Genomic DNA, 18,712 nt, shown 5'->3' with positions numbered 1-18,712 from the left:
GAGCTGCAGCGATAATGTAAAAGAAATATTACCCCTTTCAGGTCACAACCAGGGCTGCATATCATTTGGAAAACATGAAAATGTGATATTTTTAAATACAGCAATGACAATATCAATTGCAATCGCCTCACATTTACCACACTCTTTCCCTTTAGCATCTCGTTGACTAAAACGGACTAAAATCTACATTAGGCTTCTATGACAAAACACTAAGAAATACTATAGCTAAATATAATATAAACTGGGGCTGCAACTAGAAATTATTTTCTTAATTGATTATTTGAAAGATTAATTGATTGATCAAATAAAAAAAATGTTGCAATTCAGAAGATTTTTCATTTAACCACTTAAACTTTTCTGTACAATAGTATAAATATATTAAAATATGAAACCTGCCTCTTGAGTAGTTCTTGGTAGAACATATTTACAGATGCAAACTTTCTTTTATCTTAAATGCTGCTACATGTATACTTTTTTAGTTGTTTTGATTTAATTACAGCTCTGACATTGTTGTTTCAGCAAATGGTATTTTTTAAAAATCTGTGTATGCCTTTTAATAAATAATTAATAGCTAAATTAGTTGACGATTATTTCTATAATCAATTCATCACGATTAATCCATTTAATCGTTTCAGCCCTATTATAACCAACCCAATATTGCTTTCAAGCAGCCCTTTGTGGTTGTGATTATTATTGCAAATTGATACTTTGAAGAGCTCTAGGTAAAAAAAAAACTCAAAGTATATCAAATAGTCTGCATGGTTACTCAATCGAACAACAAAACCTGTCATATCACATTCTGTTTTGACTTATTTCATAAATAATCAAGAAAACAAGCTGCCAAAAAATTTAAAAAAATGTGAAAAATTAAGTAACCATAACTACCTTGCTGAGGGTTGGTTTCTTTAAATAAACAAGCACCCATTAAAATAATCCCTAATCCTTTTCAGAATGGAACAGCAGACAGATTTAATATAAAAAAAACCAGATAATATCTAAAGTTGCTCTTAACTGTGTCATTACAAAACAACAGATACGACGAAACCGGGTTAAAACTGCATGCAATTCTTTCTTTGGCTGCTTTACAACAATAAAGTCATTTTGCAATTACATTGGCTCTTGCTCAATCTTTTATTTATCTAAGGAGAAAGGAAGCTAAGCCATTAGGTCTGTGCCGCCCGACTGCCTGGAGGGCCAGCTGGAACGAGTTCCTTCTCTGAGCCGCTCATCTGGCTGCCATGGCTGCTTTCATAAACAGGAGGAACCACGTCTTACATAGTTTCACTGCTGTCTAACATGATCCAAACACATGGGCCTCAGCAGAGAGTCACCAAGTTGGAGGATAGGAGGAGAAACAGACAGACAAACAGTAAGAAGCAAGACTATAAGTGCAATGGTGCACAATTGTGGGGCATTGCAGATTAACAATTTAAAGTCCATATAATGGGATGGCAGAGAAAGTATCAAATAACCATCCCAGAGTTTTCTGAGCCTGCTAAAGAGAGTAAAGTTCAGCAGGTCGGAAAAAAAAAAAAAAACCTACAACAGCATTCTCTTGCCTTCTGCTTACTCTATGATAATCTATGCAATAAGCAAAGCGTCTTTTTATTCTATATTTTGATTTGGTCTACCAAGCATGATCAAAATAATAATACATTTATGGCATTGGAAACAATAGTGGATCTGTAACATATATAGTGACATGAATCACTGTGGCTTTTCCGTTTTATGCAAAACCAATTAGATAATATTTTAGGTTTCTAAGTAAACTTTTGGTCCATGAAGCAGTAAAACTTTGGTACTTCCACTCACGTTTATCAAACAATCTCATAAAGGCCCATGTCTCGTCTTAATAATCATCAAACAACAGCAATGTCTCCCCACAGAAATCCCACTAGGAAGGCATGGACCAAAAATGGTGAGATAACTTTGACTAAATCCACCACTGGTTCATGATATGTATGTTTAACCATGCTACATGGCATATGCAGCCACAGAAAATTTCAGTCACAGTGATACTTTAAATCCTAGAAACAATATGAAGGAAAATGTTCTGAATTCCTGAAACTTAAAAACTAAAACAAAAATACCTTGATACAAATACTAGTTATATCTCTGTGGGGAAGTCTGTGGCTTCCAAAATGCCTCAATGCCGACTGTCCCTTCACCAACAGCTTTTTATTTAAAAAAATAAAAATAAAAGAATTGATCATATTAATATAAACAAACCCAGAACATCAGTAGCTATCTTCTTGTACTTCATTAGATACAACTAGGGTCATATGCAAAAATAATGGCTGAAAAAACTTCTTCAACTGACATTTATGCAAACTGTTCAAAAGATTATTCATTCATCCATCAACAATATAAACTGAAGAACATAAATTATCCCACACTTTCAGTATTTAGATTGCTTTACCTGTCTTATTTTTGAACCTAAACACTTTATGTTTAAAAGTAAAATAATTTAAAAGTAAAGTTTATTGTCATAGACTTTTAGATGGAATTCTTTGTGTTGGCATACAGCTAATTTCGAAGATTTAATAGAATAGAAATATCCTTTATTCTTCCACAGTGGGGAAATTCAGGTGTAACTTCAGCAAAGTGACAGAATAACAAGACGTATTGAGTGAATATCTCTAAGTATATAACAGGAAAGGTGGTAATTTGTTATTTGACAATGAACGAGTTTCTCCTGCACTATCAAATTGATACTGAAGCCAACGGATCAGCAGTGAAGCCTAAAGCTGCAGGAGACTGCTGACCTGGCAGCTGACCGAAATCCCAAATACTCCCATGACTAACTTCACTATTTGTTTTAGCTCTTGCGCTGAAGATGCTAATTGCACTACAATTAGCATCTTTTTTCCTCTATTCCATTCATACGAGACTAACATCCAAATGTAACATGCAAATGTTTTCAGATTTTGTTGTAGTTATGTATTTATATATGTGACTTTATTGCAATTGAGGTGGATCTATATTCGAATAATTGCGTGTTGTTTTAATTCGCATCATGTCGTCTTTCTTAACAAATATGGAGTGTGGTCTAGACCTGCTCCTGCAACCTAAAGCTACACATCAGCAGTTCATCTGCTTGATAAAACCGCCCTTTCAATGTGACTGTAATTCTTCATTGTGGCAGACTGAGAGGGGGAAAATGGAAAAACACAATAAAGGAAACAGGCAAGGTGAGGTATGCGCTGACATCCGCAGCTTTCTAGCCTCCAGAATGCAGCCAGCAGCACCGCATACGGAGCGTTAGATATTCAACCAGCGACAGGGCTTAAAAATATGCCAGACCGAACGGAGGAAAAACGCTATCAATACCTTTCTTCTCTTCTCCCCCTCACTGTCACCCGATCTTTTCATGTTCCTGGAGTTGTGTTTACACTGCCTCGCTTTCATTAGGGGCGATGTTGGTTGTTGTAGTGCACGAAAAAAACCCGTTTCGACATTTTTTCGGTCTGACACACTGTTGACATAAGAAAGAAGTCGATTTTGTATATTTGCAAATCATCTAGTCCCGACCCGCGGCGCAAAACGCGTTCTGGTCAAAATTTCTTAACAGGGGTTCTAAAAGCGCAGCCCTGAGAACTACAAATCCCATAAGTGACAGCGTGCTTGCAGCGGAAGTAGAATCAGAACGCTCTGCGCAGGTGCGGCACGGGTACAGAAACGGTTAAATGTTAAATACGGTTATATACGCTTCTAAAGTACAGAACAAAACAACATTACTTTAGAATAATTTAAATTTTTATGTCATTGTGTTGCTGTGGGATCCACACGTATTATTTTATATATGCATTTATTAAAGAGAATTGTTTTCCGGTGAAAAATGTCAGGAGAGAGTCAAGAGGCAAATGAGTAATGGGGAAGAGGGGTACTTAAACATTGCTTATTGACAATTAATTAATTTATTGATTTGCTTATTTATTATTTTTTTCTATCAATGACTGAGCTGAGCCACACATCTTTTCTCCATGTTTGAAAGCACAGATTTGTAAATGTCATTGTATATTGTAGTTTTTACTGTCTACATGCTTAGCTGTTTTTTATTTTATTATAAGTTTACGTTGGATTATTTATGTTTGCTTGGCTTTAACAAAAAGTGAAATAATAATCGTTATTATTTATTTCAGTCATAATTATTGTATTATTATTGCTGTTGTTGTTGTTATTGTTATTATTATTATACCATAAGAATTCTAAAATAAATTTTAAACATGAACGCCATATGTTCGACACTTTTTAAAATCAAAAGCACATCTACTTTCATCTTAACCCATGTGTAAAAATAGCAATCGTGCTTTGAACGGGCTCCAGCTAAAGTCTTGCCAGCCTTCTTTCAACTCTTGCATGCATCTCAAATCCAGGTGCCTGCTTTTCTGCCGGTGTGGGCTTCAGCTACGTCAGTCCTTCTCAACTCACCACAGATCATGAAAGTGCACCGTAAACACGCAGCAGCAGTGTGGCCGCCTTTGTCTATCACCTGCGAATGCCCTCCCAAGAGCTGAACCAGACTGCTCGTAACATCGGTCGAACAGCACTGAAATATGTTTTGTCCATTGTTCCTATCAAAGCACATGTGAAATGCATTCGGGTTTCACGGATGGCCTGGTGTTGGCTGTGGGAGGGCGGCGCAGGGGTGGATTGCAGGGGTCTGAAACACCTGTTACATATTACCATTACATACTTTGATCAGTGTCTTCATTAGTTCCCTTTGTAATATCTTCTCTTTTATGGTAGAGCTGACCCAAGTGAGCACACCAAAGTGGTTTAACACACGTTTCATTTACCTGTCTTGCAAAGTGCTTAAAAGCTCACCCACTACGAAAGACGTGTGTGTCTGGCATTCTTGGTTATTAAAAGATGATGGTTCTTTTGGTTCCTTTTAATAACCTACATTTCCTCCCATCTGTCCTTGTCCTCCAAGGGAAGTATAGGTTTGAAAAATATCCTTTTGACTAGTTTTTTTTTTTAATGAAAACTAGACCCATATGCATGAATAGAGAAAAAGCTACGGTTGTAAATAATTTATTTTTTATAATCTTCTTTATTATGTCAGATTCTGCCTACATCCAATCTTCATTTGTCATTATACAGCATATGTTTCTTTCATGTGTCTAACTGTGATTCACATATTCTTATTGTCAGTCAAATTTATGGTTAACATTAACAGTTTTGGCTTACTTTGAAAGATCTGCTCTTTGCATGAGTATAATGTGGCGGATTTTAACCAACAGACAGTGCGCATATGTTGTGACTCTTGCTGAAACTTGGATTTCTGTTGTTTCTGTTACACTTGGAGAGAAAAGTTGAATCCAAAATATTTGAGACACTTTAGAGACCAAATTTCTAAAATTAAAGTCACAACTGGTCCAGTACCCCACCTGGTTTTCTAACGGTTACAGTGAAGTTCATAAACATAACTCAAGCTCTTGATGAATTGTCTTTCCATGTATTTGAATTTCTCCAAAACCTTTCATCACTTGATTTTAAATTAATTTACTAGTGATATATATTTTTTTAGAGAAGCGCTAGGATTCTTTGCACTAGAGTCTGGGCAATTCATGTAGATTCATGTAGTTTATAAAGGGGTTCCACATGGTTAAATTCTTGGCCACCTGGACAGTTTTTCTGAACTCAGCCATTCACTTCTAAAGTATTGCTTCACACCTAATTGTACAAAGGCTTATGAGTGATTCATATAGGTTTTGTCATCTGAAACTGTTATGTACTAATTGAAATTAAAGTACGATCAGCAGCATAGAGGAATTTCTTTTTTCTATGAAATCTTAGCAATAAGATTCAATGTTTACTTTTAAATTTATTGCATTTTACTAGATGGCCGCTTGTATTTGAAATAGCATATTAATCAGAAATCAATACTCAAGGCCAACTGACAAAATGTTTAGTTTGTTTAGTGTTTAAGGTAATATACTACTCTGTTTTGTGGTCTTTATGAGTGAACATTGTTTTTGCCATGTCTCTTTAAAAAAAAAAAGATTTATTTGTCAGGCGATCACATTCAGTGGGACAAACTTTGGTAAATACTGAAAAAGACATCTGAGAGTCATGTGTTAACTGATAATCCCAAGAATCTCATCAAAACTACAACTTGATCATTCACAATTTGATGTTTGGATATTGATAACCCGTAACCCCACACACACAAAAATGTCTTTTATTAGAAAATCACAAGACTCCTTTAGAAGCTAACACCTTTCACAAAATACTATAGCCCAAGAAAGATAACCTTTCTTGTGCAAAAAGTTGTAATTTACTTAGATCAGCTGACCAAATGAATTCTGAAAATAAATGGATCACACTTTTATTACAGTTTTTTTTTTTATGGAAATTGTTTGATAGTTTCCTTTAGCTTTGCAATTGCAATTCATATAAATTTGTGTTTTTAATGTTACAAATGCAAGAAAAGTTCAAGGGGTTAAATTAATTTTGTGTGTTTTCATTTTGTCACATCATTTAACCGCATCTGCATATTTACAATCCCTATTGTTTGTGCTGGTGATGTTAAAAAGAAAAGCGTTTCACTCTATTTTGTTCGCACACTGTCCACCAGAACAGTTTGTTCCCACAGGCAATGAGTCAAACTCATATTCACATGTTCTCACTGTCAGTCATCATGATGTGGAGCATGCTGAGGAGGAGAAACTTCTTCCCATGTTTTTTTTATTTGATGCTCACATTGGAGGCTCTGTGAGAAATCATGTAGTGCAGATTCTTTACAGTAAGACGAGGCAATTACCTTCTTCAACAGCGCCTGTCGTTTGTCGGACACTGAATCGGGGCCTAAAGTGGCACCTCTCCTCTTATGTGTGACCTGCTGGGTCTGGCGTCAGACGAGGTCACCCTGTACTCACTCTGATGTGGTTCCAACTGGAACAAAAGAGGGGAGGAAGAACCGCTTTGAACTTCTCCTATCATCAAAAAGTTCAGAGGATGGATCTGGCCAATGTGGCTCATGTTTTCTGTTAATGTGCATTGCATCAGCTCTGGATGACCCTATGACGAGGCTTCCCTTTTGTGATATAATGAGCGTATAAAAAGTTGCTGGAAGAAAGAAAGGACAATGAAAAAACTCAGATTTGGAAAGTACTTTGTCCCAGGGGGAGAGAGACCACTTTTTGTGTGTATTACAACCGGGTTCCAGCAGTCAGCTCTACTTTGTGTTTTAAACTATTGAATTTCCTGAAATCTCTGAAATGCAACTGACATTAATTCCTCTTTGTGAATTATAACTTTCTGATGCAAGCATTTGAATTGGACCACCTTTTTGAAACCGCAGTTTTATCAAATTATGGATACACTATGAAAGAGAGAATGGAAATAACTCTCTGAATGTGGTGAAAGCATTGTCCGGCAGGATCTCCGGCAAAGGTACTGCGAGGAATTTTAAACAGCATTTTTTCAGTCGCCGCGGCCAAGACTGAGGAACGTCCTCAGCAATGTTTTGCCTTTGTGGAGACACGCTTGTTTTTGATTTTTATTTCTACTGAGTGACCATATGGAGCAAGTATGTGCCTCCTCTGCTCACTAACCTCTAATGCTTAGCCCTAGGAAGCTGTTATTTGTCAGTACTATAAAGCAGATTGCTGCCCAGTGGTTTCAATTAACATCAAAGACTTTTTTAAAGGCAGTAATAGCTGTATCAAAAGCCAAAATTCATTATTTAGCTTGTGTGCTAAAGTTTTCCAAACGATTATGTCTTCCTTCAGTTCAATATCCCCCCCCACCCCCCGCCCCTCCTTCCTGCCATTTTTTTGTCTTTTGTTGTTTTATAAAAAATTCCTCACCACTCCTGCACAGACCCTTTGTGGCACCATGGCACCTGATGGGCTCAAACCTTGAGGCCTGTTTATGCCAGAATAAAAACCTGACTCTAAAATTGTAGGAAGATTAAACCATTTTTCCGTCTGCGCCATAGCAGACTTTCTAATCTTCATTTTGTATTTATGCTGTAAAGAAAAGCTTAAACCTATGATATGATAACCTGACCAAAAAGACTGTCAAACTTTAGAGGAAATAAACCAGGACAGTATGTGTCACAAAAGGTGCTCTGGGTTCAGTTTTAAACTGTGCAGCGCTCTGCAAAAATGTCAGTACACCCTGAACTTTTTAAAATTTTCTAAACTACTAACTTTAGTCTATTCGTTTTTTAGGAGAGAGGCTAACGCAAAGTAGCATGCAACTGTGGAGGAGAAAAGCTAGTTGAATGCAAGTGTATTATATGTACATAAAATTAAGGGCAGCCACTTGGATTAAGAGGTCATCTGTGTCTCTAAAACAAAACATGGCAGTGGCAGCATCAAACTGTGGGGGTCCGTTTCTTCAGTAGGAAGGCAAGATGGATAAAGATGTGTAGAAATACTAATATTGCAAGGCATTATGATTTTAACACTTTTCCACATGTCCCCGTTTGCCCTTCTGTGATTCTCATTTTATTCTAAATATTTGCTGTTCTTCCAGTTCATTACTGAAGCCTCAGATACGCATTAGATGATTAAAGCTACACACCTGCTTTTGTATTGTATCCTATTATTTATCACTTCAGTTTTACTTTGAATATCCAGATTCTTTTCCATTACACATCGTTCCTGCTGATTTGTATTTTACTTCAAATTTTTGAGCCTTTTCTTTTACTCTCCTGAGTTTCCCATGCATAAGCCAGCTCAAATGCTATGTCCAACATCCTGAGTTTGAGTCTTTTCATATGAGAGTTGTAAAAACTGAGTCGTTCCTGTTTTCCGGGAGACAAATTCTGCAACACTTCTTCAACAAATAAAATAAGATCATTTTAGAGACACCAACATCAATCCTGAGAGGGAGAAAACTTTCAGCTCCATTGCTGTGGCTCAAAGTGCATGGTTGGGTTTGTGAAACAGCACACAAGACCATCCACCCTTCTATGAACGTTGATTAAGCCTCAATAAATGATCATAAAGCCCCAAAGGAATGAGCCCTTTGGTTCGCGAACAGAAACGCGTGTAGCCTTAGCATTAGATGTGGTACACCTCTTTGCCTGGGATCACTTCCAGACACGAATATGAGGAAGCGCTTTGCTGTTGCTGTGATTTAAAAACCATGATCACTGAGCACTTTTATAAGAAGCCCATTAAAAGTGAGGTTTTGACATACAAAAGAGCCCCTGTTTAAATCTCACGCTCATTGTAAGGTTGAAAGACATCATAAAACTCTTTACGGAAGCATAGTCTCCGTGTGCGTCCTTGACTCCATCGGGAGGGAAACTCTTTTGTAGGGAAAGACGTGACCTGTTTCTCTGGAGAAAGAAGCCTGCAGCCTGGGCCTCGCCGTCGTGCCGCAGATTAATCGCACATTTGTTCAGCATGACACGATCACTCACAGCGGACTTAACTTTTCACAAAGACGTCTGTCTGAAATATGCTGATCTGTCAAAACACTCCCCGGTCCGAGGGAGTAAGTTTCTGTAGGTCCAGCTGAGGTGGACTCAGTGGTGCAGGGTGACCCCTCCTCCCACGTGCCTTTGACAGTGTTTATAAAGTGCCAACTCCTCTCATTAGCACTCCTATTACCCTTTAGTTAAAGGAGGCCTGCACATCAAACAAAGCCAGAGCTTGCAATAGCTGATATGGCATTAATATGATATGGAAGAGTTCAATGAGAACTGAGCAAGATCTCTTTGATGGGGACTGTTTTACATTAGAGGCTTTTTATTAGGGCTTTTCTGGTCTTTAATGTGCATGTTTTCCCCTTGAGTCAGTGTTTCCAGGTTTAGGTCTTCATGTTTGACCACTCTCTGAAGAAGAGGCACATGCGGTCTGCACACGACAGCAATTGCTGTTGGGAGGACATGTAATACGCTGCTGGTACTAGGAGTAAAGGAAAAAAAAAAAGCTGTTAGGTTCTTTGAAGCCACGGCTGGGTTCATGTACTTTATTTTCAATTGCTACATAACCATTCATTGCATTATTTTACCCATTTGTTAGTAATACATGTGATACAGATGAATGTGAGGTGGATTTAAGTTTGACAAGAGATCAAGTATTTATTTGACAGCCCAAAGCACGCCCAAACCCACCAGTCTGACCAATGACATGAAAACTGAAGGGCGTTTATTTATCCGTGCACATTTTTCCTCAGTTCTAAATTAGTTGACGTTAAGGAGCGTGCTGATGGTGACAGGTACATTTAACGCCGGCTGAAAGGTTTAAATCACACCCACCTTCCTGTATATACAGTGTTCTGTCAGAGGCAGCCTTCATTTTTAATTACTGAACATTCAATTGAAAGACGGGCTGGTTTATAATGAAGCCCAAGGGTTTTTTGTTTTTTTAGGTTGTGTTTAGTTAAAAACTTCAGTATTTTGCACATTCCACACAGCTTGAGAAGTTGCCCTTCGTTTCTAATGACAGGTCAGCTAATGGAAGGGTGAAATGCATCAGGATCCGAAATAATTTTCCTGAAAAATAGTCACCATCACCACAAAATAAATTAACTGTTTGCAGTAGCCAAGACAAATATTTCAACAACACATGGAAAAGTCATTTTTCAAGGCGCTAAGCCATTACTGTACAGAGTAGGATGCTTGCTGGTAGTAGAGCAGGGCTGCAAAGGGGCCATGCTCAGATCATATGAAATGTTGCAATAATTCTTGATGTGAGTATTGAATTTCTTTTATTTTTTTTATTTTTTTTGTATGCCACATGTGTTTGCATGTCTGTTTGGTTTGGCCTGAAACTGAAAACAGCTTCTGGTTATTTAGCAGCCATTACAGCTTTGATGTCAAATGAGTCTTGTTTCCATTTGCTGAAACTTTATATTTGTGGTGCGGTGCAAAGATTGAATGTCTGTGATTTGTTTCTCTGTCTTGTTTATAATGGCTTTCAATATCATTTTAAGAAGCACAGGACGGCCTTCGTCTTCATCATCCTTTTGTTTGCACCCCAACATGTGCCTTTACCACCGTCAGTGATTCAGCACAATAAGTTAATGATTACATGTTTTGGAGCTTTCTTCTTCTGACAAATGGGGAATCATTTAAAGTGCCTGTCAAGTCATCAATTCCCCCTGCACTCTATTTGTGTAGTTACTGATGTTTGGGGGATGTCAGTGGGGGACATCCTGACTTCTGAAATCTGTTTAACATACAAAACAGAAGTACCAATTGCTTTCTACCCAGAGGAGGTAATATTTTCCATGGGTCTCAGTGTCCATCAAAAAGTAGTCTGAAGTCAATGACCAGCTCTAAAAATGATCCCGTAAAGTGAAGAATGTGGGGTGTCGCCCTTTAGGCCATGGACAACTGACAATGTCTAAAAAAAAAAAAAAAAAAAAAAACAGTGTGCCACAGCTTTTTCACACATGCAGATCATACTGTGTGTCACGGAGCCAAATTCTCATTTCAACACTGTGTCAAAGGCGGCTTTGGACCACATCCCGAGCTCTTAGCTTGTTTGTCTTTTGTAAAAAAAGGACAACTACCCTACCAGTGCCAAAGTACTCCAAGCTCTTTGATTTGTGAAAATCTAACAGAGGGACTGCTCCCTGCTCAGCTGGTGCACAGATGTGTATGCGTGTGTGTGCAAGTGTATAGGGGAGCCCGCTGTCTGAACCGAACCCAGATTAGTGACTCCTTTTTTTTTTTTTTTTTTTAATTCCTAATAAATAAACCCCAGTGCATGCCGGGTTATGTGTGAGGGAAAATAACATGCCGCTAGCCAATCAGAAGCAGGTGGCGCAGGGCTTGGTGGCTGCAGTCCCTGCAGCTCTTATCGTAAAACAACTGCACTTTTAACTTTAATTGTAGTTGTGGATGGATTTTGGGGTTTGGGTTAGAAGTGTTTTATTACTTCGGACTGGAATCAAAGCAGCAGAAATATAATTATCTTAAAAGCAGGCAACAATTTTGTCGTGATGGATGGTGGCCAAGTTTCAGACTCTACGCACTGATAAGGCCACTCACCAAGAACAAAACACAAATGGGAAAAACGGCACGTTGGATCATTGTGGTGCACTGTAGGACCTACTTTCTGACTGTATCAATTATGTCACCTATAATCAAAAACACTGGATTTTATTGTATGCAGCAAACCCATATATAACAATATCCATAAGACACAGCTATACTTAAAAAACAACTGTGTTAAAACCAACCCAGTTTACGTCTCTTGGCTAAAACAGCCTGAGGTTAAATCTGAAGGAATCCAGGCCCGGTTGATTTAACACGGAGGGGATGGATTATTGGTTTGACCCAACATACTGGTTACGTGTGAAACCAAAAAATGGATCAAAGCGACTACTGTTTAAAGTTAAGGCTACCAAAGAACCAGTTGCAAAGACTAAACCCATTAAACCTTGACTAATAAGCAAGTCAGACTTTATTTTATTTTATTTTATTTTTGTATTTTTAGTTGAACGAAAGAGAGAAAGAATGAATGAATGAAAAGGAGAAATCACACATCACAGGGTCTGATGAGCCTTTATTGGTGAACAATTTGATTTGAATAACAGAATTATTATTCAGTTTATAATTGGTTTTCCTCTTTGGGGCTTTGGTTAAACGCCAAAATTAAATAAAAAATTACATTCAAATAGTTACAAAAAAGAGCCCTGGAAAACTTAAATGAGAATTAAAAAATGCTTCTTGTCCTGCCTGGAATGACCTTGTAACCTATTTTTGGTCAAAATGTGCAAATTGATCATATAATCTGGTATGTTTGTGCTAAGTACCTAGCAGACAGAAGACTAATGTTAAGTTAACACTCTTGCTCGATAATGTGATCTAAAGTCATTGTCACGGCTTGCTGACACTGACATTATCATGAGGCAAACTTCGACTGTCTTACCATTTCTTATTTCATCTTGTTGAAGAGGTTCATTGAAGTATGAAGATGAGGTTCTGTTTTTGTCTCTTCTTTAACCCTTAAAGTCTGTCACGTGATCTGACCCAGTGTTTTGTTAACTTCATTTATAACGGCGTAGAAAGAAATAACCTAGAGGTGTTTTGTCAGTATATTTATCTGTCAAGTTAATATTTAGATTTAATGTTATCACTTCAGCTGTTCAAATTATTTAAAACAGAAAACACAGAACTCTTCTACCATGAGTACATTTTTGTTTTAATTCCGACATCATAGCTAGTTCATGCTTCAACTCTGAAATAAAGACACATCTGGGTTTCTCCACGGTGATTGTTTACTGCATACAAGTAAATGTGCCACTGAAATTAAGAGTCAAACTTAACATGTTATGTGACTTTACAGAGAACATTCAGGCCATATTATATCCCATAATTTATTTTATGTTATTTATCCTCATAGCTTTTTAGTGATGCTTTTTTCCATCTGTCAGTCAGTATATATGAATCTGCAGCAGAGCTAATCATAGCTTGACTCAACCCTTTTGACTTTTGGGTCATGATTATGATGAAAAAATATTCCAAATAAGTTAAGGAATATTTTCTCCAGGCGTCCATCTATTTCTACCACCGATTTCATTTGCACTTCTCCAGCTTCAAGACGGTGCCTGTTAATCCATAAGCCGAATGCATTGTGAATTGTTAAAATAGGCCATAGGTAGATCTCTGTGTGATGTCCCAGGCGGTGGTTCTGCTCTGATGGCCTCCAGTGAGCTTTTCTCTGAACATAGTGGGGGAGATTATGATGAGAGAGGCAGAGAATGAGATGACACACCCTGTCTCCTTAATTCGCTGCTTTATCGTGAACAGAGGCATTAAGAGGCACTCTCTTTTCCCCCCTTCCTCTCTCTGGTGAATCGTACATGTCACACTGCACAGTGTCTCTATATGAGTCAGTCACCTCAGGTGTTCCGCACTCATTTCGACGCAGGCATGGCATGGCGCGCCATCAGATTACTTCTTCCATAGCACCGGAGATCACAAAAGAAAAAGTGTGATTAATGATTTCAATTGAAGATTCGTCACTTTTGCTACAACGTTTTAGATGAATCATTTCATTCTTTCAATGAAGTTTATGTTTCTTATTGCTGTGAAACAGTTTTTTTCCCCCACACTATTAGAAAACACTCTACCAGTGTTTCACACACTCACTGATTTAATATTCGTTTACTTATTCTTCATTATTTTGACGTTTTTGCTTGGGTTAAACTCACATAAGCCCATCTGGTCAGCATGTAGAGTGCCTTAAAATATTTTACACTCCTTAAACTTTTTTAGAACTTGTCACAAAACAACCCCAAACGTCAATGTGTTTCTGTATGGCAGGCATTCTGGCCATCTGAGCAAATACTTTGTAGAATCACCTTTCGCAGCTTTTGCAGTTGCCTTCTGAAGTATGTCTCTATCAGCTTTGCACATCTGCAGAATTGTTGCAAAACACTGAGGGCAACACTGGTATTTTTACAGTCCCTTCAGGTTTTCTTCCGAGGAGTCCCTGCATTTAGCTCCCCAGATCCCATTGACTCTGTCCAACTCTGTTGCCTCCGCTGAAGAAAAGAAGTCCCAAATTATGGTGCCGCCACCACCATGTGTCACCTTGTGGACCATCTGTTTAGGTTTATGTGCAGTGTTTCATTTTGGTCACATTTATTCACATGTTTGCTACGTGCTCTTTATGACTTCTGGGAAACTGCATGCAGGAATCATTATGGTTTCATTTCAACAATGTATTTTTTTTTTTCTTGCCATGCGCCTTCCAACACCAGATATTTGGAGAACCTAATTAATAGTTATCAAGTCAAGAAATTTCCCCAACTGAGCTGTTAATACTATCCTTTTCTGGAATGTTAGCTTAGGTGAATGTAAATAAATAAAACCCCCAAGCAGCCAAATTTAAACATTTACCACTTCCATCTGCGTGTGTTCATGCAGTCTCTAAATGGCTGTAAATTTTCAGTATTATTTGCCAAGAAGAAGACACAAACAGTTGACCCTGTTCTGACCTATCTCACATCTAACCCCAGTTTCACACGTTTGACAGACAATAAAACAAAAATGTTGGATAAGTCTAATCTAAAAAGGCTGAGCCACAAAAACATCACATTGCCGATTTTTTGGGCCCCGTCCCATGAGCCCCAGCTCTTGATAATTAGTCAGCAATTGGAGATAAAGCGTGTGATTAGGAGTGAAAACAACGTGGGGATTGCAGACTGTGGTTTGGAAAGGCAGATTCCTTCGGGAGACACAAGTCTGTCACAGAAGGGAGCTCTTGATTTAAAGGCGTTGATTCAGTCAAATTGCTCGTTGTGTGAGACAGCGCAGGCGTTTTTAATTACAATCATTAAATTACAGGCTAAGGAGTTATGGCACGTACAATACAGCATACACTGAGTCGAACTCTAAACTGCTTTGGTCCTTCTATTATGTGTCTGCATCACCAGGATATCCATGTGTTGTTCCCTCTATGTGTATGTCTAATACAGAACTCATTGACATATCCCACACTACACTGTCAAAGCAGCAGAGTGTTTTAATGTTTGTATTTTTGGTTTTAAACATCTGGTAGGCTAAAGCTCTTCAGCTAAAAGGCTTACAGAGGCAATGAGGCAGGGTTTTCCTTTAAAACAATGTATTTTTCTTTCACTCTTAGCTGTTTACTTTTCACAAATTATCACACTAAGCTATTTCTGAAGTGATATACGACCAACTCCCCCACCCTTTCACTGCTGCAAATGTGTCTCACATTTATACAACCTGTGATATTTGGTCCACCAAAATGTCTACATAGGGTTTTGGAGGGTTTTCTTTGGTTTTCGACGTGGTCCCGTTAATCTCCTACTGGCACCAAGCAAAAATTTGTGTCTCTATATCAGGCTTAGCGACGGTTACCACTCAACTATGTTGATTACTTTGTGGACAGATGTGGGGGTTTTTTTGTTTTTTTTTTTCTTTTTGTGTATGTGTTTGAGTGTTGAACCTGCCAGTAGTTGATGTGTTTGACTTTAAGGGTCTCCTAAATACACCATGCACACTCCAGTGTGTGCGGGCATGTGCAGTGCTGCAAAATGACTTTGATTGTTAGTGTGTGAACCGCTCCGAATGTGAGCGCAGTGTGGGAGGGGTACGCAATGTCAACTAACAGGAACAACAACAACAACAACAGTTAGGCTGGCTGCAGCCGAGCCTCAGCTATGTTGTAATTAGAAGTGAATGAAAATGTGGGATAACAGTGTCTTTAACCATAACCAAACGTTTCTCCCAGGAAGAGGATTACAGGCACAAACTGAATGTGGTCTGCACTCCACTCGGCATGCCACATGTAGCTGATTCTCAGGCCACCAGTTCTGGCTCGCTCTCCTTTGCCACCGGCCATTTAGGGCTGCACCCCAGATGTGTGATACGGTCATCTTTAACTACTTGAATGACTCACCCGCTTTCTTAAACTTTCATGCAAGAGTGTGTGTGTGCGTGTGTGTGTGTCCATGTATGTCCATGAACTCTTAATCCTATTATCCTCCAGTCTGTGCTGCCTCCCACTGGTTGGGCTTGATACCGACAGTGACTCCATCCCCAGCTATAAGGCATATAAACTCGCTGGCCGCTTTCTCAGAAACACCTGTAAACCACATGGAAGCGTTTAGGTATCCAGACGGAATCTGCTGACGATCAAACTGGGCATCAGAAATAGGAAGAAAGGAGATTTAGGTGAGTTTGAACGTGGCATGGTTGTCAATGCAGGAGGGATCTACTAGGATTTCCAGAGATTGTACAAAGAAAGGGAAAACATCCAGAAAGCAGCAGGCAGGTTCTAGATGACAGAGAGGCAACAATAACCCAACAAAGGCATGCAGAAAACCATTCCTGAACCTTAAAGCAGACGGACTGCAACAACAGAAAGCTGCACAGTTTGCACAAGCAAAGAGGGACAATAACACCCAATAATAGCATTGGGTGACTCAGTGAGTCCCAAGTTTAGCTTCAACTTTCAGATGGCAGGTTGGTTTCTTTGGGTCAAGGCTTCTTGCTTTCAGTTTAAAAAAATAAAATAAAAACAAAACAAAAAACAAGATAAAAATGATCAAAGGCACACTTTGGGGGAGTTCAAAAACTATTTAAAATATTTTACATAGTAGTAATGATACAACCAGCACTGATCAACTTTCTGCCATCACACTTGGTCTTCATCAGTGTTATTGTTTGCTGTGGCGTACATTACTGTTCTATGTTACCTTCACAAGCTGACTGAAAAAAAACAACATAAAAAATAAAAAAAATGGAAAATCATACAAGTAAAAAGTAACAAACATAAAATCAATTGAATAAATCAAAAGAAATAAATCAAAAGACAATTTTCTTTTATTGTTTCTTGAAACAATAAAAGAAAACCAACATAAAATGATAGAAACTGAAAGTGACATTACATATAAGTATATAAAATTTACAACAAACCTGTGACATTTTTTTGTAAAATGTCTCACAAATATTTTTGGCATCTTGTTTAATCTAAGCCAGTTGCGAAGATAAAAAGAAATAATAACTTCGATTTGTGTCAGAATGGTTGGAGTAAAACGTGCAATTACAATTCAGATTCTATTAGACATTTGACACGCTAAACTTGGAAATGGATGCAAATAAATGCCGATAAGGACGCCTCCCATCTGCATTTTCCAAAGAAAAAAAGTAACTAAATTTGCACTGCAGCTCGGTATAAATCATGACCGCCGCATGCGGGAACGAGTTTCAGGCTCTACCACCATGTCCTGGCACACAGAGCACATCTAAGAAAACTTGTAAACAGTCAACCATAATCACATGTAGCCCCAACAGAGACATGATTAATCCATTCCCTGCCTGTCTGAAAATGCCAGGAAATGTTTCCTTATTAGAAAGCGGTCCAAATATGGGCTTTCACTCTGCAGTGGCTGTGGAAAAAGAAGAGTTTTAACCAATATGTCGGGTTGATCGTGTTACACTGATGGCATGCTGCGTTAAACCCGGTGAAAGCTGCAGCCTGGGGCATAATTCGGACCTGTTAATTGCTGCCCTGTCTGTGTTTTCCCTTCACTGGGATGACCTCTGTATATCCTATCAGAGATATATGGTGAGTTTTAAGAGTTTAAGTGGCTGCAATAAAACAACACAAAGCCTGCTTTGTATGCTAAACTCTCACTCCAAATAGGAGAGAGTGCTGCCAGCATCCTCAGCCCTGCGTGAGGCTGGATCTCGGCAGGATAGCAGAGCTTCATTTTCAGCTTCGCGCCTGACCCTGTGCATTCCTGTACCCCATGGTTGCCCCCCCCCCCCAACCTCCTCTGGGGTTCACTCAGGTGGGAGAGACTGCCCGGTCAACACAGAAGCAGCAGCAAAAGGGGAGGGAGAGATGGTTGAATGCAGACAGAATGGTTTGCTCAGCAGCCTGTTGCTTTGGTTTGTTTGGAGCTGCGGTCCTTGCTGGAATATGTAACCAAATTCCTTTCCCTGTCCCACAATCGCAGTTTGTTGCCAGCTTCCCTGGCAATGAGGCCCTGAATTAGGGCCAGTCCTCCTGCTCATCCCACAAAGCCTTTCATGTTCCTAAACCGCAGCCTGAACGAGGCGCCTTGGTTTCAACAGCAGCAGACCAGCATATGTTTGCCTAATTCCTAAGACATGATGACAGTGGTCTCCAAGCCACAAAAAGACAGCTTCGTTTTTTTTTTTGTTTTTTTTTCTTCACCATGCACTTTAATTATTTTTTTTTGTTGTTGTTGATGACTTCCAATAGTTACACACCACATGTTTTCTCATTTCACA

At 38.7% G+C, this 18,712-nt stretch overlaps 1 protein-coding gene across 2 annotated transcripts in view; it reads right to left on the bottom strand.

Annotated features, from left to right (window-relative positions):
- The window catches only part of fto (FTO alpha-ketoglutarate dependent dioxygenase), a 138,203-nt gene extending 134,637 nt beyond the window's left edge, over nt 1-3,566 (bottom strand). Inside the window, exon 1 of one of the 2 annotated variants that reach the window (XM_088004411.1) lies at nt 3,331-3,566. In XM_088004411.1, coding sequence (XP_087860537.1) covers nt 3,331-3,408 — 78 coding nt within the window. In that variant the 5' untranslated portion in view covers nt 3,409-3,566. The remainder of the gene's footprint in view (nt 1-3,330) is intronic. The other variant, XM_014985250.2, reaches the window with a different exon arrangement.
- Between the last annotated feature and the right edge of the window lie 15,146 nt (nt 3,567-18,712).

The sequence above is a fragment of the Poecilia mexicana genome, unplaced genomic scaffold (assembly GCF_051168715.1).
Source record: "Poecilia mexicana isolate PSO_F unplaced genomic scaffold, ASM5116871v1 scaffold_3, whole genome shotgun sequence".
Lineage (NCBI taxonomy): Eukaryota > Metazoa > Chordata > Actinopteri > Cyprinodontiformes > Poeciliidae > Poecilia > Poecilia mexicana.
The sequence above is the reverse complement of the archived record's forward strand: the minus strand, read 5'-3'. Positions and strand labels throughout refer to the sequence as shown.